Raw genomic sequence first — 17,852 nt, forward strand, 5'->3', positions numbered from 1 at the left:
TATGTAAGTACGTAACATATTACATAGAGAAGTAACTATTTTTCATAATCATGGTGTTCGGGTCAACTTGCGCGCATCTCGACTAATTCCACGGTATCTTATAAATCGGATCCATCAAGATTTGGTGGATGGGAAAAGATCACTTAATGTGTTTTGTATCTGCTGAGATTTGAACTTAAAATCTCATAATTTTCACACTCACTCTATTAACTACTATGTCATATCCGTATGGCCGTATATCTTCGTGTTAATATAGCACTCTAGTGTTGTAAGCTCTTAAAAATAAATGGTGTTATATAGAATAATGAATAAATTAATCAAAAGAAAAAGAGTATATCCATATTAAGAACTAAAGTATCGACTATAGATACCAGGTTACGATCTTTCAATAAAGACGTTCGCCTTTCTTTCGAATAAGGATGAAAAACAAACTTAGTTCTTTGGTGATGTTTCGAATAAAATAAAAGTTGAAACAATTCAAAAGAAAGTTTTCGAAAATAGCACATAAATGTTTTCCAAAAATATTTTCTCAATAACTAATTTAAACACACACTCAAACTTTTCTCCCACATAATCTTTCAAAACTCAAAGTCTTTCAAGAACAAAACTTTTCAAAAATTAAACCAAATTCAAATACTGAAATATATTTTTCTTACCAATGCAACCATCTCATTCAAATGTATAGCCAAGAAAAAAAAAATACTTACGCCACTTTCTACTTTTTGAAAAAATCTGGCATTTTCTATATACCCCAAAACAAAAACAAAAAAAAAAAAAAAACGACAACAACAACCCAGACTTCATCGGTCTTGATTATCCAAGATTTATTGCTTTCATCACTGCTTTTTGACAAATCAAAAATTAATAACTTTTCATAACCAATTCCCTTTTGGTTGCATTATGCCACTTTTCGTTATATGATATGATAGAAATATTAAAATTTGGTGCTTCCGAGGATCATGGTCCACAAAAGTTCATTAACTTTTTTCATAGATAATTAATTTTGATTGGATTGATGTATAGCACACTGTTGGAAATTGACTTTTGTATTTTAGCTTTGTGGCAACAGGTGCAAACATATTCACCGTATTTAACTCGAAATAGTTAATTTTAAAAAACAATAATAGTATATATTTATTCTAAATAAATTTAGACTTATCATCAAGAAAATAACACGAGCAAATATATTTTATATTCAATAGCTTAAATTGTGAAGGAAAAACTACAGAGTATAACCGCTCTAAAAAACAGTATCTGATTTTTTTATTTCTTTTTGTAGCGAATGTAATTATTTTTGGCTAACTGACCAAATGATTAACTTGCCCAATCGCAAATCCGTCTATAATTAAAACTAGTTAGACTTGATAATATGTAAAAAGTAGAATAGCAATATGACATGAATGTCCCGAAGGGACGGCCCAGTTGGTTTGGAAGGTGTTATCCACACGAGTGACGCGGGTTTGATCCCACCCTCAATGTTCTCTGGGTCTAAATCTGTCACACGGGGCTTGCCTAGTGCGGTTTACATCCCTTGTGTGGTTTGCAGGCTATTACACAGTGGAGGTTTACCCAGTGCACACATAGTGTTCACCCGAAGGACAGAGGCCGTAGCATCTGCGGGTTTTTCTGGGGTTCCAAAAAAAAAAAAAACATGAATCGTCACAATTCAAAGCAGGTAAGAAAAAGAAAACTCTTCGTCATTAGTAGTTTAGTATTAGTACTATTACATTTCGGACTTTTTTTATTAAAAACCTCACAAGCTCTTGGGGGAGAAGAAGAGGTCGAAAACAAAAGATAACTTCCTAAAGTCAACAAACCATACCTAATCTCAATTAATTAAGTACAAATTAAATTAGCAAGAGCTTAGTAGTTCAAATAAATTTAAAAGTAGGTAGACGGATTCAAGATTTAAGCACGATGAATAACCTTTAAATTACTATTTAATACTAAATTTATTGTACTTTTAATATTATGATTTCAGAATATTATATTTGTTAATCTTTTTAGTTATTTTCACATATACAAGGGCGGATGTACGCAGAACGGAGTGGTGTCACGTGACACCAATTCGTCGAATTTTTTTATGAAATATATGTAGTAATACTATACAGATACAATAAGATAAAGAAAATGACATCACTTGATGCATATTGCAACTTGGCATGCTGATTAAATTTCTAGTTTTTCCCAAGGAGGTGAGAACTTGATCATATTTTTGTCAAATATTTGAGAGAACTTCTATGTTAAAAATTGTAGTTTGGCATAATTGAATTCGCGATCTCTTCTAACTCAATAAAACAAATTGACTAAGGTTATTTCTTGTCATGTAATATGATAATTAATATTTTTTATTCTCCGTTCTTCTATAAATATTGACATCGCTTACGTAAAATCCTACGTACGTACCTGCACATATATACTTATGTTCAATATTAAAATATTAAGTTCAGTTGAATATGCATCTAATAAGCTACATTGTTTTACCAAATGTCATACTTAAAACCAAACAACTAGCTGGCCGTCACATATCTTACTAATCTAGAGTATCTCGCTTTAAATGCTAAACTACTAAATAATAGTTATAGATTTGGCTCTTCGTGGAGTAGTTAGTGTTAGCTCATTCATTCTTTATTAGGTGGAACTTTATAATATTTTTTAATTTAATAAAAAGTGAAGTATTATTATAAAGTACTAAACTGCGACACTCAACTTTCCTATTCTTTTTTCCCGTTTGCTCTAATATCATCTTCAATTTGTTACAGTTTTCTGATTAATTTCTTTTTAAGGCAAAAATATTTGAAGAAAAGCTGTATGTTTGAACTAATTGTTAAGCATGGCACTTTCTTAAAAAAAATTATTATAGAGAAATCTCTGTTAGCTTTGAAAACCTAGGTTGGATTAATTTTCTTTCTATAAGATTACGATTTAATATTTGAATATATCCTTTAATCTAGACATCATTGTATCTAATAATTTTAAGGATATTTTTCTTACAATAACTTTTAAGGTGAGCGAACTTGCGATAAATAGGACCTCTAAACCGCTTTCCCTCATGGATCGCGAGGCGGGAAAAAAGCTCATTCTTCTATTTTGAGATGTTTAAATTCATAAAATTATACTAATAAAGTTCATTTATCTTTTAGAAACTATTATATTAGTCCAGCACTAACCGCCAACTTCAAAACTTACCTAATAGAAATTAAGAGCTTTATCTAAAAAGCAGAAAGATTACGACTTAAAAGTTGTTGCTTGGTGCTTGTTATCTATTTTATTTTATTATCTTATTACGGTAGTGTCCAGAATAACTTGTATGCATTATATTATTTGTTGTCTATTTTACGAGCATTCATTATTATGTAAAGTGAGGTTCAAACCATTAAGCTGCAACTCTGATCTAAGAACATACCAGTATTATTTTGATGGATTTATAAGTTAAGATTAAGAAATCAATCTAAGAACATATTATTTTGATTGATTTTATAAGTTAAGATTAAGAAATCATCATTAGTTTTGGCTTTTTAAAAGTTGAAAACCTTTTCTAGATTTTCTCATTATTTAAGGATATTTTCATTTAAGTCGTGTGATGCAGACACGAGCCAAAAAGACTAAAAAGTCCTCAAATTACACAAAAAACGTCAAAAACGAACAAAATAAACAACTCAACAAGTCTTAAATGTGTCTCTCTGTAATGTAATATCCCAGTTCGTTCTTGATATTCAATAACAATGGAGTTGTTAACCCCTTCTACTCCTCCTCTTACCCCTACTTCAAATTCTATTTCTGGGTTTTCTTCTATGGCCACTTATCGACATGGGTTTTACAGAACTTGCCAAATCATCACTCCTCAAACGAGAGAAATCGTAGAAGAACAAAATGAACCTAAAGTGTATATAGCAGTTGGAAAATCTGTGAATAAAAATGTTGCTTTGGTTCAATGGGCTTGTAAAACATTTGGGAACTCAGAAATTTGTATTTTTCATGTTCTTGAACCTTCTCCTTATATACCCACTTTGTGTAAGTCTCTATTTATATATACATTTATCATCTTTTGCTAAATTTTGTTACATAAATTGATAAAGTTTTGATCTTTAAGGTGCATTTGTTACAAAATAAAAAATGTTTATACTTTCTATGAAAAATGTTCTAGCTTAAAAGATTGTTTTTTGCATCATTTCTAGTGTTTTCTAGGGTATACAAGTTGATGATATATCATGTAATTCATGTTCTTTTACAAAAATGTTAATCAGTAAATTGATAAAGTTTTGGTCTTTCAGAATGTTTCGTGATTATAAATCCATCTTTTTTTTTTTTTTTTTAAACTAAAATGTTGTTTAATAATTGATAAAGTTTTGGTCCGTAAGGAATGTTTGATTACCTTAAAGGCCAGCCCGGTACACAAAGCATCCCGCACTTACGCAGGGTCTGGGGAAGGGCCGCATCCAAAGGGTGTATTGTAGACGGCCTACCCTAATGCAAGCATTAATGACTGCTTCCACGGCTTGAACCCGTAACCATAGGTCACAAAGAGACAACTTTACCGTTGCTCCAAGGCTCCCCTTCGAATGTTTGATTACCTTGAATAATGAAAATGTGTTGTCCAGGAAAAATATTTTCTACCAGAAAGGAATGAGCAAAAGTTTCCTTTATAACTATCCTAATTTTAAGTCCATATCATTTGCTTCAGTCAACATTAGTCACTGTTTCAAATACTCATAAACATCACTAAAAATATATCCTTGTACCAAATATTGTTCCTTGTACAATTACCACATGTCATATATTTTGGTAAACCTAAATGTAGAAAATGATCTAGATTATGATTTCTTGGAGTATGATAAACGTTTTCCCTCCCGCCAAATGCACACTTGAAAACATTTTCCGCCATACCTAACACATTTTAATTCAGAGTAGAAAATTCTGGAGGAATTAATGATTCTTTCTACATACATTCATGTGTAATTGTCCATACTTGTAATATTTATGCAGTAGGAAGATTGCCGGCTACTCAAGCTAATGCGGAAGTGGTATCTGCATTTCGAAATGTGGAGAGAGAAGAGGCTAGGAAACTTCTATCTCGTTATTTGAGCATATGCTGCAAATCAAAGGTATAGTGTCTGATTGGTGTGGAGTGTTGTGGACTGTTACTACGATGTCTGAAATGTCATTTTGTACGTTATATATCGTTCTTCCACTGTTTCCTTCTCAACGTGTAGAATGATTGTTCTGTCTAGGTCGTGCATTATTACTTTGCTTATCTAATTTGCTTTGAAAGTATGGTCTATTCTAACAAAAGGTCATTTTATTACTCGCAATTGTCGTTGATGAACTCAAATTAAGGGCATCTGCAATATTTTCTACTGAACTTAATTCAGTAATGTTATTCTAGTGAACATACTTATTTTGGTGTGATTTGCATAGAACTGTTAAGACTGTTACAGAGGCAAGTGTCTGAATGCGACATCTCTAAACAAGTCTGAGTACGATGAACTAGATTGGACCATTTCCTTTTATGATTCTTATGTGGTATTAATGATCATCGAGATCACTTTAAAACTTCATATCTTAAATGGTAAGAATTCTTATCCTATATCATTAAAAGCTGCTAGAGGATTTTGTACATTTTGTTTCAAAATGACTTCTGAGCCAGATGTCGACAACTCATTTTTGTTCAAAAACTTTGGGCTGGGGTTATTTCAGGGCTCAGGTTCAGGTCTGGATTGTGTATTTGTGAGATTTTCGTTGAGAAATTTTACTTAATAGAATGGTTGTGTCGGTTGCTCAAATTGGGACCACAATCAGTTATCTTAACTTTTAACTTGTTGTCTTAATGCATCATTACAATCTTTTCCACAAGCATTAACTCAAATTTGCCGATTAATGTTGAGGATGAGCAAAACGTTAAAACAGCATTCGCGAGAGGATACGTTTCCGTGCTTTCTGCCGAAAATTCTGGCTCTTATGGCACCAATATATGAATACCATCTTTGAGTCCTTCCATGTACAGTTTCTCTTATTGTCCAGTCCCCCCCCCCCCCTCCCCTTGGGTTCATGTGAACTTTGGAATTTCCGTCCTTCTATCTTACTGAATGTCACCTTTAACAAAAATGAAATAATTTCAATGTATTTGCCTGCCCCTCTTCACCAAAATTCCTTGTCCATCCTAACTTTTACTATCCCTTTAGTAATTATAGAAGCTTGAGCACCATTGTAAATTTTCACCATATTCCGTCGAGGTGTCGTTCACAACTGTGTCACATCTTTATCCTGATTTGAATTTTCAATCATGGCGAAGTATTGATGGACTAACGGGAATGCTATCAGAAGAGAAAGGTTCAGTCATGAATGCTGTTTGGCTTTTCTCTCCTATTTTACTTTTTTTCCTTCTGAAGAACACATGTCGAATTTTCAATTAAAAAACACTGAATGTGGATATGAAAATGAACAGACTTATGGGTAAAAGTTATCGAACAATTTAGAGGAATTAAGATAGAAATAGTTTTTCTACTGATCCGAAAGAAAAAGAAAGAAATAAATTTTCTTCTGATGATTGGAATTATACCATATGTCTGGATCAGAGGACGTGCTGAACGAAACGAAAGGCAATTCTAAAAAATTTATTCTCTTTTTTTGGATGTCAAGAAAATCCCGAGGAAGTGAAAGCATCAGTAAAAAGTGATGCGGTTGTGAAAAAATTTCGAAGAAAAGAGGTGAGGATATGAAAAAAGTTGAAAACTGTTGGGCTCCTGGATCTCGACTCTCCATCTCAAGCACCTCATGTCTGAATGCTTGTCTCTCAAGATTGCTCCCCTCTTTTTTTTTTTTTTTTGGGTGGGGGTGGTGTCCAGGCCAGCTTATGTGTGCCTAGACTATTCCACCGAGTACCTGTTACCTTCCACCAGCATAGGTATCTCAACTATGCCTTTAGGCAGATAGGAAGAAATCACCTAGTTTTTTTTTTCTTCGTATTCGCTGGGATTGAACCTGAGACCTCATGATTCTCCACCACTTCATTGATCACTAGGCCACGCCCTTGGGTGCTCGAGATCGCTCCTCTCTTCTCTAAGTATTCTTCATCTGCTGTCTCTCCACCCTCCTATCCCTTTAAAAGTCAACTCCTTTTATTCTTCCCCACCCCTCTTTTTCATCTTTGTAATAGCGCATTATTTAAGCTATCAATGCGTGGAAAAGAGTCAACACGACAAAAGCATTGGTTCATTCCATTTCACTGCTTGAAAGCTTGAATTGGTTAAACCCCAAAACGTATTCTTTTCTTTTCTCCCTTTTCTACTTTTTAATGTCTTCTGTTACATCCAAAACAAAGAATAGAAGTCCCTTGTATTAAATTATTTTTCTAATACTTTCACGTTGTCCTTCCTTGCTACACTTTAACCAATGTTTGTCTTATAATTTTGTTAGTCTCTGTTGTGATGGTATGTCCCTAGATTTGACATTCTATTGCTGCTATACTACATTCAGGAACATGTCTAGGTATTTGTTACCTCTGTGACACTAGTGTTTTCACAATATCATGATCAATGTACTGTAAAATCCCGCTTATCATTTCAAAATTAATGATGCATATGTAATGCCAATGATTTGAATATTTACCTTGTATCATGCTACCTATGCAGTCACTTACCGAAGAAATCTTTAATCTTTTTCAGGTTAAAGCAAGTGTTGCTATAGTTGAAGCACATTTTGTCCTTAAAGGAATTCTTGATTTTGTGAACAAACATAACATCAGGAAGCTTATAATTGGGGCTATACCAGAGTAGGTCTTCAGCTTTTCTTCATTTAATTTACTTTCAAGTGCGAGTTAACTGTTTTAACTGGTGTAGATTATGATTGCACTTGTGAATTCTGAATTATGTTATATGATTCAAATTTTAGGAGCTTTGTCTTTTCGAAAAAGACTTCTGGACACTAAGTCTCAATTCACGTGGTTGTGTTTGTGTGCCTAGGATCTTAATGGAAAGTTGTAAATTCTTTTGGTAAACTTGATATCATTTTTCCTGAGCGACCCAATTAGCGAAAGAAAATAATTTTTTTTTTTATTATAAAAATAACGGCAATGTCCGGGCCAGTTTGCGTGCGTCTCAACTAATCCATTGGGTACCTCTACCTCCCACCCATATATGTATTGTACCGGGAACTTTGTCCAATGAGAACAGATCATGTACTAAGATTTCTCACAGAAAGCACTAGTAGGCTGGTCATTTTTTTCACTATAGGAGAACTGGGAATAGAGGTCGAATTAATAGGTCTAGAAATCTGGAGTGGTTGTCGTTGCCTGTAGAACTGGGGAAGTTCACGATAGAAGCTATATCCAAAAAAATTGCTTCACCTGTTTTATAACGATGACGACGATAGCAACGCGTCAACCTTGAACTAGTAGGGTCGGTTATATGAATCCTCAATTTCCATCTGCTCTGTTCAGGACCACTTCAAGTTCATTCCAACAACAACAACCCAGTATAATCCCACTAGTGGGGTCTGGGGAGGGTAATGTGTACGCAGACCTTACCCCTACCATGAGGTAGAGAGGCTGTTTCCCATAGACCCTCGGCATCCTTCCCTCCAAGAACTCCCCACCTTGCTCTTGGGGTGACTCGAACTCACAACCTCTTGGTTGGAAGTGGAGGTTGCTTACCATCAGAGCAACCCCTCTTGTCAAGTTCATTCCAACATATAACAATATGTCTTTTAGTACAAATCAATTGTTCTCTAAACTAAGGTTCTCTCAATCTGTCTTCTTTTTATAGTAACATACAAATCTTTAAACAAAGATGAAAAAATTCTTGCTAAAAACTGAACTTAATGTAAGGGTTTAACATGAAAGAGCCTTATGCCATCTAGTTGGTATTGTCTGTGTGGATCTTTTCTTTCACCTTTTCTTTTTTGCTTCACCAGTATTTACTGGAATAGAATGTATAACAGTTTCTGCAGTTTGCATCTTTCTGAATTTTGCATCATATGGATCTTGTCCATTATACCCGAGCTTACCAGTTATATACAGTTGTGTGAAGGTCAAGAAAAGCTCCCAGAAAGCAAGTTATGCTGCTGCAAATTTCCCTTCATTCTGTGAAATATTCTTTGTCTACAAAGGGAAACTAGTCTGGACTAGACAGCCTCCTGATTGCTCAAGCTTCATTGGACCTATTTCTGCTAATACTCGAGCAGTGATAGCTGATGCATGCGGTTTAAGATCTCGGTCTCTAAAGTCCTGCAAGAGGGAGGTTATCCTCTCGCCAGAACGTGCTCGGTCAAGCTCGTCTAGGGACCTACTGTCATCTGGAATCAAAAGTTTAATATTTGAGGAGGGTATTTCATCAGATACTAGTTTATGGCCCAAGAACTTTTCTTCTACTAGCAGAAACAATCCAACCAGTTTCCCTAGTTTATCTATTTCAACAAGCCCTAGCACTGATAGCAGTTGTGCTTCTTCTGCTGAACAAATGGAGTCCCCTGATGTCGAGATGGAAAGTTTATACAAACAGCTTGAAGAAGTCAGCATAGAATATGAATCATCAAGGAATGTAGCTATTGCAGAGATGCTTAAGCGCAAAAAACTGGAAGCGGAAGCTGTGGAAGCCATGAGAAAGGTAACTGCAAGTCTTTGTATTCCAATTAAGGAGCTCGTATTCTTATTGCTCTAGAGATCAATCCATTACTTAATCTTTTGAAGAAGAACTATATTGATGCATGCTAAATTTGGTTGCTGCTAGATATCACAAACATGCTACCTATAGAGCGCTATGAAGCTAATTACAGTTATTAGCTTTTCTTATATTCTGGCTTCACATTCACTTGTGGACCAAAGTGATCATGTCTAATTTACCCGTAGACCCACTATGCGCTTACCCAAGCTTAAAATTTTGAAGTTGCATTCTGTCCATTACTGCATCACTTATAGAACTACTATACTCTACGTTTGCGACCAACTAATTTGCTACTACAAGTACATTTGTATTACAAGAGTAGTCACTCCTAGAGCCAGTATGTAATTTTATTTAGAGCACAAAGTATCAGTGTAAGAGGAATTGTATGTGGCTAGTAATGTCATTTCTCCTTTTTGTAACATAATGGACTGAAAGCACTTCTTAGGCTGCTAATGTCAGAATGTTTGCTTTGTTATAGGTAAAAGCATTTGAATCTGCTCGTGCGCATGAAGTTAAACTGAGGAAGGAAGCTGAGGATGCTTTGAAAAATTTATTGCTGGAAAAAGAAAAACTCTTGAAGGAGAGAGAGGAGAAAACTAGTGAGCTGCGCAAGGCCATGAGAAATATAGCCCTCCTAGATAGTCGTGCACAGGAGGCCAATCAGCGGTGTGAAGAGATTGCTGAAGAATTGACGTTTATTCATTCCTCCATAGCAACTCTCCGGCAGGAGAAGCGCAAACTTATGCAGCAAAATACTGAAGCCATGAACTGGATTAATCGGTGGAAGAATCGCAGAAAAGATGGAGGACTAAGTGCAAGTGGCGAGTGCTCTGCATCACCTGAGTTGTTGGAATTTTCACTGTCCGATTTGCAGACAGCAACATGCAACTTTTCTGAGAGCTTTAGGATTGGTCAAGGAGGATATGCTGATGTGTTCAAAGGAGAACTGTCAGATAAAACAGTTGTTATTAAGCAATTGCATCCACATAATATGCAACAGCAGTCACAGTTTTTTGAACAGGTCAAAAATCTCCTTTATATTCACAAACTGCATTTAGATAGGATCTGGAATTCCACTCTAAATTTCTTTATTTCAGAGTTCCCTTTTAGCTATATAAATCAATTGGTCTCATAATGTCTAGCATGTGATTTTCCTTAATATCATCCAACTAAAGTGCATGGACATTTCCTTGAATCGAGTTTGGTCACTCATCATAAGCTAAAATGGAACCTCATAATTTTCTCTGCCAACAAATTCTATGATTTTTATGTGCTTGCTCATATAATTATCTTTTCCATATGCAGGTGGAAATTCTAGCTAAGTTACGGCATCCTCAACTGGTCACTTTACTTGGTGTATGTCCAGAAGCCTGGTGCCTTGTTTATGAATATATACCTGGTCGGAGCGTCCAAGACCGCCTATTTTGCAAAAATAACGTTAGTCCCATGAATTGGAAGATGCGAGCACGAATTATTGCTGAAATTGCAAGTGCTCTTCTGTTTTTGCACTCTTCCTACCCTGAACAGATTGTACATGGGGATCTGAGGCCTGAGAATATGCTCCTTGATTCAACAGACAGCTGTAAAATATGTGATACCGGGATATCTAGCCTGATTCCTCAGCAAACCCTGCGTTGCCCAAGTTTTGGTCGTCAGAGTGAACCAAAGGGTCTCTTTTCCTACACTGATCCTGAATTTCATATAACCGGAGCACTGACAACTAAGTCGGACATTTACTCATTTGGACTAATTATCCTTCAAATACTCACTGGAAGAACTCTAGCAGGATTACTGAGTGAAGTACGCAGGGCAGTCTCGTGTGCAGAATTAGAGTCTCTTTTGGATTCATCTGCTGGAGAATGGTCTACATTTGTGTCAAGGAGATTAGCAGAACTGGCTTTGCAATGCTGTGAAGTTAACAGTAGGGATAGGCCTGAGCTGACACCGACTCTTGTGATGGAGCTAGAGAACTTGCATGCACTGGAAGAGCAATCAGTGCCATCTTTTTTCTTATGTCCAATTCGCCAGGTAAGTTATGCTTTCCGCACTATTCAATCATATGAACTATTTTGGTCCTCTAGGGAGCAGGATAGCAAGACATAATGATAAGTTAACTTAGTTTTCTATATTTGGATATAATCGTATATGTATAATAAAAAAAGAATTGAACAGGAGCAAACTGATAATGCTGCTCTCATTCTGCATCTTAGAGGTCCAAGGTTCAACATCCAGCTCTATCGTTTCTCTTCACCCTACAAGGCCACCCCTTCCAATAAAAGACAGAATTAAAAAACTTACTCGTAGGCAGTGAGGTTAATGCATTGAGCTGTTCCACTTGCATGACTTCGTAGGTCTGTCGACGTTAATTTATGCCCAAATTTAGTCACTAGTTAAATTGAAGATGATCAAGCTAGTGTGGTATGTTTATTGCTATTGCCTGTCAGCCTCTATGGTGTACTTGTTTTTATATATTCATCTCTGATTTGTTGGTAAAAACAATTTCTTTGGTTTAATGTTTGCTGCAAAACGCTCAAATCATTGTGAATTTTCTTTCAGGACATAATGCTTGACCCTCAGATCGCTGCAGACGGGTTCACATATGAAGGAGAGGCCATTCAAGGATGGCTGGAAAGTGGTCATGATACTTCTCCAATGACCAATTTGAAACTAAGCCATTTGGAGCTAACTCCTAATCATTCCTTGCGACTTGCTATCCAGGATTGGCTATGCAACCTAGAATTCCTCACATAGTAATAACATAGACTATTGTAAATCCAAATGTATGTATTCTAGGAGCCTAGGATACAAAGGTAACATAGAAGAATAGACAGTGACCGCATATCGTAGATCTCTAATGCAACAAAATGGAAAGACATATTGTTGACAACAGTCTAGAGAACATTGAAATTGTCTCAGAAGCACTGTAGTAGTTATTATTGAAATATATATAGACTGATATTATGTACTCTATAACTTAAGAGTTGTTTCATTTGCCATTTTCCTGAGATGCTAAATGTTGCTGAAGGTAGAAGCAACAGGAATGCAATTTCTTAAAGGTGCTATTGGGATAATATAATTTCTTAAATCGTTGATTTTGCAATTGAAGGGTATCTCCAAGAGAGTAAAACCCAGTTGGCCAATATTAAGAGGACGTAATGAAAATATCAGACGCCTTATTCTTTTCCTTTTCCTGTCGTGCGATGGATAATTAAAATAGCCAGATTTACAATTGAACAAAATAGCCACAGTTTCAAAAGTAATTAAAATTTAGCTATTTTTCATGTAAGATAAAATCTGAACAAAAATACTCTTAAAAATTCGGAAAAATTCCAGCATATTGTGCAGGAATTCGGACTTTTTACAAATGAGATTCCAGCATAATGTGCTGGAACTTTCCGTGTTTCACCTAAAATATCGGCTATTTCTCATTGACTTTGCAAACGATGACTAACTAAGCTCTTTCAAGAAAGTTGCAATTATTTCATGAACATGAAATAGCAGTACAGTTGCATTTCTGCATTGTTGTACCCTGTAGGTTACAAAATGAAGCTCAAAACATCTAGTAGTAGTGGTATAAGGGAACAGCCAACGGCATGTTCTTAGCTCTATATATCAGTCACACGACTGCTCCTGATAGATAGATGTACGCATAAAACAACTATTTAGCATATGCATTAGAGCGATTAAAACAAGAGCGTCCCTATTGACATTCTTGGAGGACATGATCTCCAGAAGAAAGTAGGGAGGCTGATGTTAATCGGTCGGTTTCAGTAAAAGGGTGATCCTTTTCTGAGGAAAAACCTATTCTTGGATCTGTTTTTTGTTCATCCAAAAGTGATTTTGATTCTCCTTTGAAGTTCCACTTATGCATGTCTTCACTTGGAGCCATATTTTCTTTAAAACTAATACTAGAAATCCCAGAAACTAAGTACTTATCACTAGTGTCAAGATTCCAAGAAACTGCAGCATCCTCCACTTTCTCCATTTTTGTGCTGATCAAATCTTGAGTATTGAAGTTTGAATTTTCATCTTCCTCATTTCCATGATCATTAAACTGAGAATTAGACCTTCCATAAGGTTTGATTACTGATTCCTCCAAAATTCCTTCCCCTGACTTAATCCTAATGTTGAAGCTCCCAAAACCTTCAATTCCTCTTGATATTTTCCTGGCTGTGTTTCTCTCATCTTTAAGAAGTTGTCCATTTTCTAGCAGCTTCAATATCCTCTCTGATTTGTTTCTAACATTTAGTCCCCAGTTGAATCTGCAGAATCATTCAAAATACCTTAACTTGTATTACCAAATATAGATTATTAAAAAAAAAAAAAAAAGCAGCCCGGTGTACTAAGCTCGCGCTATGCGTGGGGTCTGTAGAAGAGCCAGACCACAAGGGTTTATCATACGCAGTTTTACTTTGCATTTCTGCAAGAGATTGTTTCCACGGTTCGAACCCGTAATCTCCTGGTCACATGGCAGCAACTTTACCAGTTACGTCAAGAAAAAGAACCACAAAGAATAGGTAAAATGGTAAAAAGCACCCCTTTATTGTACGAAGTATCTTAATTTTATCGCATGTTATGTTTAGGAAACATTCATACCTTTGCCGTTAGCATTATCTGGTACTTGACCTTGACCCTAATGGAACTTCAAAGTGGATCCTAGCCATGTAACGGAGGAAAATTTTAAAGCATAGTCAAAAGTAGCTAGAGGAGTAAATTCCGACCTTTTTTCCCGAAGTATTTTGACACATGGAATCCACACAGTCTATGCTGTAGCTTCACAAGGTCAAGGATAAATACGAAACGATTTGCTAATGATAGGGGTATGAATAACCCTAAAGTATAACGAAAAGTAAAATTTAGATATTTCGTATGGTTTTCTAGTAAATTTGAACCTTTTCCAAAAGAATAAATTACCCTTTCTCATCAATGAGTTGAAAGTGTCCCATTTCCTTGATAACATCTTTGTCAATTTGGAATTCCTCAGCAACACTTTCAGGTCCATGAGTCAACAAATGTTCTAGCACAATCACAGCCTTATATGACACCCTCCAATTCTTTCTATCAAAACTTGACAATCTATATCATAAATAAAAATAACAATCAAAACATCATCAAGCCTGAAAATATTATTCAAGAAACTGCAAAAAGAAAAAAATTAAATTTTTTATATATATAAGAAGGCGAGCCTTGACATAACTGGTATAGTTACTGTCATGTGACCAAAAGGTCACGGGTTCGAGCCGCGGGAACAACCTCTTGCAGAAATACATGGTATAAGGCAGCATAAAATAGACCGTTGTGGTACGGCCCTTCCGCGGACCACACGCATAGCGGGAGCTTAGTGCACCGGACTGCCCTTATATAAATAAATAAATAAATAAAAAATAAAAGGAATAAATAAACAGACTTTTTGTGAAGGATCCCAACAATTCTCCAGTAATCATCAACTTCAAAAGCTGCCTTTGATATCATTTTCAGTGTTCTTGTGTCTGGTGCACCTGGATTTCCATTTGTAGCTTCTTCTGCCAATCTTCAAACAACATCATCAGTTATTCAACTTAGTATCTAACTTTATCCACTAACAGTAAAGTCGCAAAAACTATTTTTTGTCTCGCTAAAGTAACTGAACTATGCATGATTTACTCAAAAATTACAAATGATCAGAAAGTCAAAATTTTAAAATCATAGTACAAAGTAGAGAACTTACAGTTGAGCTGGTGTAACATCAGTCAAGGCTAATCTAGCTGTCTTGATCTTCTCCTTGAGGAAGAAGGATGCTTGTTTCTTGAATTCATAGAGATATGGTTGAGACATTTTGCTACTGTTTTCCCTGCCGCCTAGGATTGACATATTCTTGCTACAAGAAAAATAATGAAGGATTGTGGACTTTTTGGTAAGAAGTAGAAGAGGCTTAATAACTTAAATGATGCAACAGTACACACCTACCCTTTGTCTTTTTTAAATGATGGGTATCTGCGTTAGGAAGGATACTTACGTAAATGGTAAAGTTATTGTCATGTGATCAGGAGGTTACGAATTTAAGTCGTGGAAATAGTTTCTTGTAGAAATACAAGATAAAACTACATACAATAGACTCGTGTGATCCGACCTTTCTCCGAATCCCGCACATAGCGATAGTTTAGTGCACTGGACTGCCGGCCATATCCGTATCAACTTGTACGCAACTAAACTATATTACTAATAAATATTATTTTCTATATTCTATCCAAGTCCTCAACACAGATATCAAACAATTCTACTGGTGGAGTCTTGTGGGATTTAAATATAATTTTCTACGATTTTTAACTAATTTATTGATCACTAAACCAACCATAGAGATTAGGACTCAATACTCGGTAGAGATGAAAAATATCAAGTTGTTTTTTTAAAATTTGTTTATGTTTTGATGGATAAAATTATCTTGAAAGATAATAGTAATTCGATAAAGTTAATCGAGATATACAATATGATTTTTATGTATGCAACAAACAATGGACAGCTATTTCTCATCTAATATTAGTGGCCACTGCCTACGTAATGAGAAGGACACAGGAGGGGACACTTGTTGAAAGATATCAGCAAAGGGATGAAAAAGTCAAAGGAGGAGATGTATAATATTAGATGGTAATGGATTTGTTGACCCTTTGTTTATGTCTTGTTCAAAGGTTGAATTTTCATAAGATGGCTAGTGGAGTGGTTCTTCAATATATCATATATAATATACTATCTAGTAATTATCATATTATAATAAAAATGGGAAGCTTCTATCTTTAAAGTTAGATTACAGTTTTACCTCTAATATAACTTAAAATGTATTAAAACATCTAATATAATAAATATTAATAGTAAAACCTTTTATTAAATGCAGTTTATCCTTCATAAAAATCTTTTATTAAATATTAATTTCAAGTGCATTGAATTGATTAATAAAGAGGGTATTTCAACTGCCAGAAATTATTAAAAGATGTAGCAATTGTAAAAGTTTTCTTAATTACATTATTTACACCATAGTCTTTTCACATTTCAACCTCATACGTTTTATCCTTTGAGCTTCCATATGTAATTAGTAGTACGGGGTAGTATTTACATATAATCTTTTATATCTTTCTTGTACTATATATATAAAGGTGCACAACAAAAGTGGTAAATCACTAATTCTTTTCTTCCGGTAAAGGTTTACTGTTATGGATTTTGCTCAATACTACCTGGACAGGTATTTTTTTTTCCTGTCTAAGAGCTTATATTTATAAAGTAACATGTACTATGATATCAATTTCTGTTAAACTATTGGTGATAGAATTTATACTTTTTATTTAAATTGTTAAATGAGTTCTTATCTAGAGTACATGGTACAACACATAATAGTAAATTTGAAATTTTATATGCAGATTATATTTTTTCATTTGCGAATTGATGTTGATATACATATGAAGAACTATTTTTTAAAAAAAACTGTTCAACCATGCTTATGCTTCACCAGAAAAAGCAACTCGGGATTAAAAAATAGTTATACCTACTTCTCATTTGAAAATCTAAAAAATAATATCTTGACATGTCATGCTCTTAACCTGGTTAGACGGATTGACATTTAGTGCCTTAACTTGACTGAGTGAACTAACATGTAACATTCTAAATGACTATCACATAATTCTAAGATATGTGATACTGGTATAAGTTTATATATATGGTTGATTCACTCAGTCAGGTTAAAACATCGGGTGTCGATCAGGCTCACTGAGGTTTGGAGCATGACATGACACTTGCGTTATGCTTATTAAACTTTAAACAATTCATAATTTGACTCTCTTCTAATAGTTATGAAAAGCTGAACTGATAAATTTAATCTCAGTCAATAAGAGTAATTTTTTATCATTATATTAAAGATGATATAATGATTTTTGTTTTTATGAGCCTATTATGTCATTCCTTCTACGTATAGAGACGAATCCAGAATTTGAAGTTCGTGGATTTCCACCTATCTCAAACGATAAAATAAAAAGAAGTCTTCATGGTGGCTGATGGAACTTAAACTCAACCAAGAGGGCAGCAAAGCCTTACAAGTCCTTTTTTTACCACTGGACCAAAAACAAACTTTGTTAGTGGATTCCCAACTCATAATTTTTATATATTTACTGAATTTCTCGATATAAATATAGAATTCATACAAAACTTAGGGACAACCTAACAGCCTAA

At 34.8% G+C, this 17,852-nt stretch overlaps 2 protein-coding genes across 3 annotated transcripts; one reads left to right on the plus strand and one right to left on the minus strand.

The window, feature by feature from the left end:
* The first annotated feature begins 3,664 nt into the window (after nt 1-3,664).
* LOC104111012 (U-box domain-containing protein 33-like) lies at nt 3,665-12,632 on the plus strand. Its single transcript, XM_009620608.4, has 7 exons — nt 3,665-4,014; nt 4,987-5,105; nt 7,665-7,771; nt 9,017-9,602; nt 10,138-10,680; nt 10,965-11,687; nt 12,216-12,632. Exons 1-7 carry the CDS (start codon nt 3,726-3,728, stop codon nt 12,408-12,410), a joined length of 2,562 nt encoding a protein of 853 aa, XP_009618903.1. The 5' UTR covers nt 3,665-3,725; the 3' UTR covers nt 12,411-12,632.
* Nucleotides 12,633-13,118: 486 nt separating this feature from the next.
* Nucleotides 13,119-15,567, minus strand: LOC104111013 (epsin-3). 2 transcript variants are annotated; one of them, XM_009620609.4, is made up of 4 exons: nt 15,367-15,565; nt 15,067-15,189; nt 14,574-14,735; nt 13,119-13,921 (listed from the first exon to the last, which is right to left on the minus strand). In XM_009620609.4, exons 1-4 carry the CDS (start codon nt 15,507-15,509, stop codon nt 13,360-13,362), a joined length of 990 nt encoding a protein of 329 aa, XP_009618904.1. In that variant the 5' UTR covers nt 15,510-15,565; the 3' UTR covers nt 13,119-13,359. The 2 variants fall into 2 exon arrangements, with proteins under 2 accessions (XP_009618904.1, XP_009618905.1); XM_009620610.4 differs by lacking the exon at nt 14,574-14,735 and having other exon boundaries at nt 15,367-15,567.
* Nucleotides 15,568-17,852: the final 2,285 nt, after the last annotated feature.

This window comes from Nicotiana tomentosiformis, chromosome 11, assembly GCF_000390325.3.
Source record: "Nicotiana tomentosiformis chromosome 11, ASM39032v3, whole genome shotgun sequence".
Lineage (NCBI taxonomy): Eukaryota > Viridiplantae > Streptophyta > Magnoliopsida > Solanales > Solanaceae > Nicotiana > Nicotiana tomentosiformis.

Bases quoted from the DNA above. Each gene is read 5' to 3' on its own strand.
- LOC104111013 (XM_009620609.4), bottom strand. From the start codon at position 15,509: ATGTCAATCCTAGGCGGCAGGGAAAACAGTAGCAAAATGTCTCAACCA. The intron at 14,736-15,066 runs GTCTGTTTATTT...TTTATGATATAG, and splicing joins GTTGGGATCCTTCACAAAAA to ATTGTCAAGTTTTGATAGAA. The intron at 13,922-14,573 runs GTAATTTATTCT...ATGATTCTGCAG, and splicing joins CAACTCATTGATGAGAAAGG to ATTCAACTGGGGACTAAATG.
- LOC104111012 (XM_009620608.4), top strand. From the start codon at position 3,726: ATGGAGTTGTTAACCCCTTCTACTCCTCCTCTTACCCCTACTTCAAAT. The intron at 4,015-4,986 runs GTAAGTCTCTAT...ATATTTATGCAG, and splicing joins TCCTTATATACCCACTTTGT to TAGGAAGATTGCCGGCTACT. The intron at 10,681-10,964 runs GTCAAAAATCTC...TTCCATATGCAG, and splicing joins AGTCACAGTTTTTTGAACAG to GTGGAAATTCTAGCTAAGTT.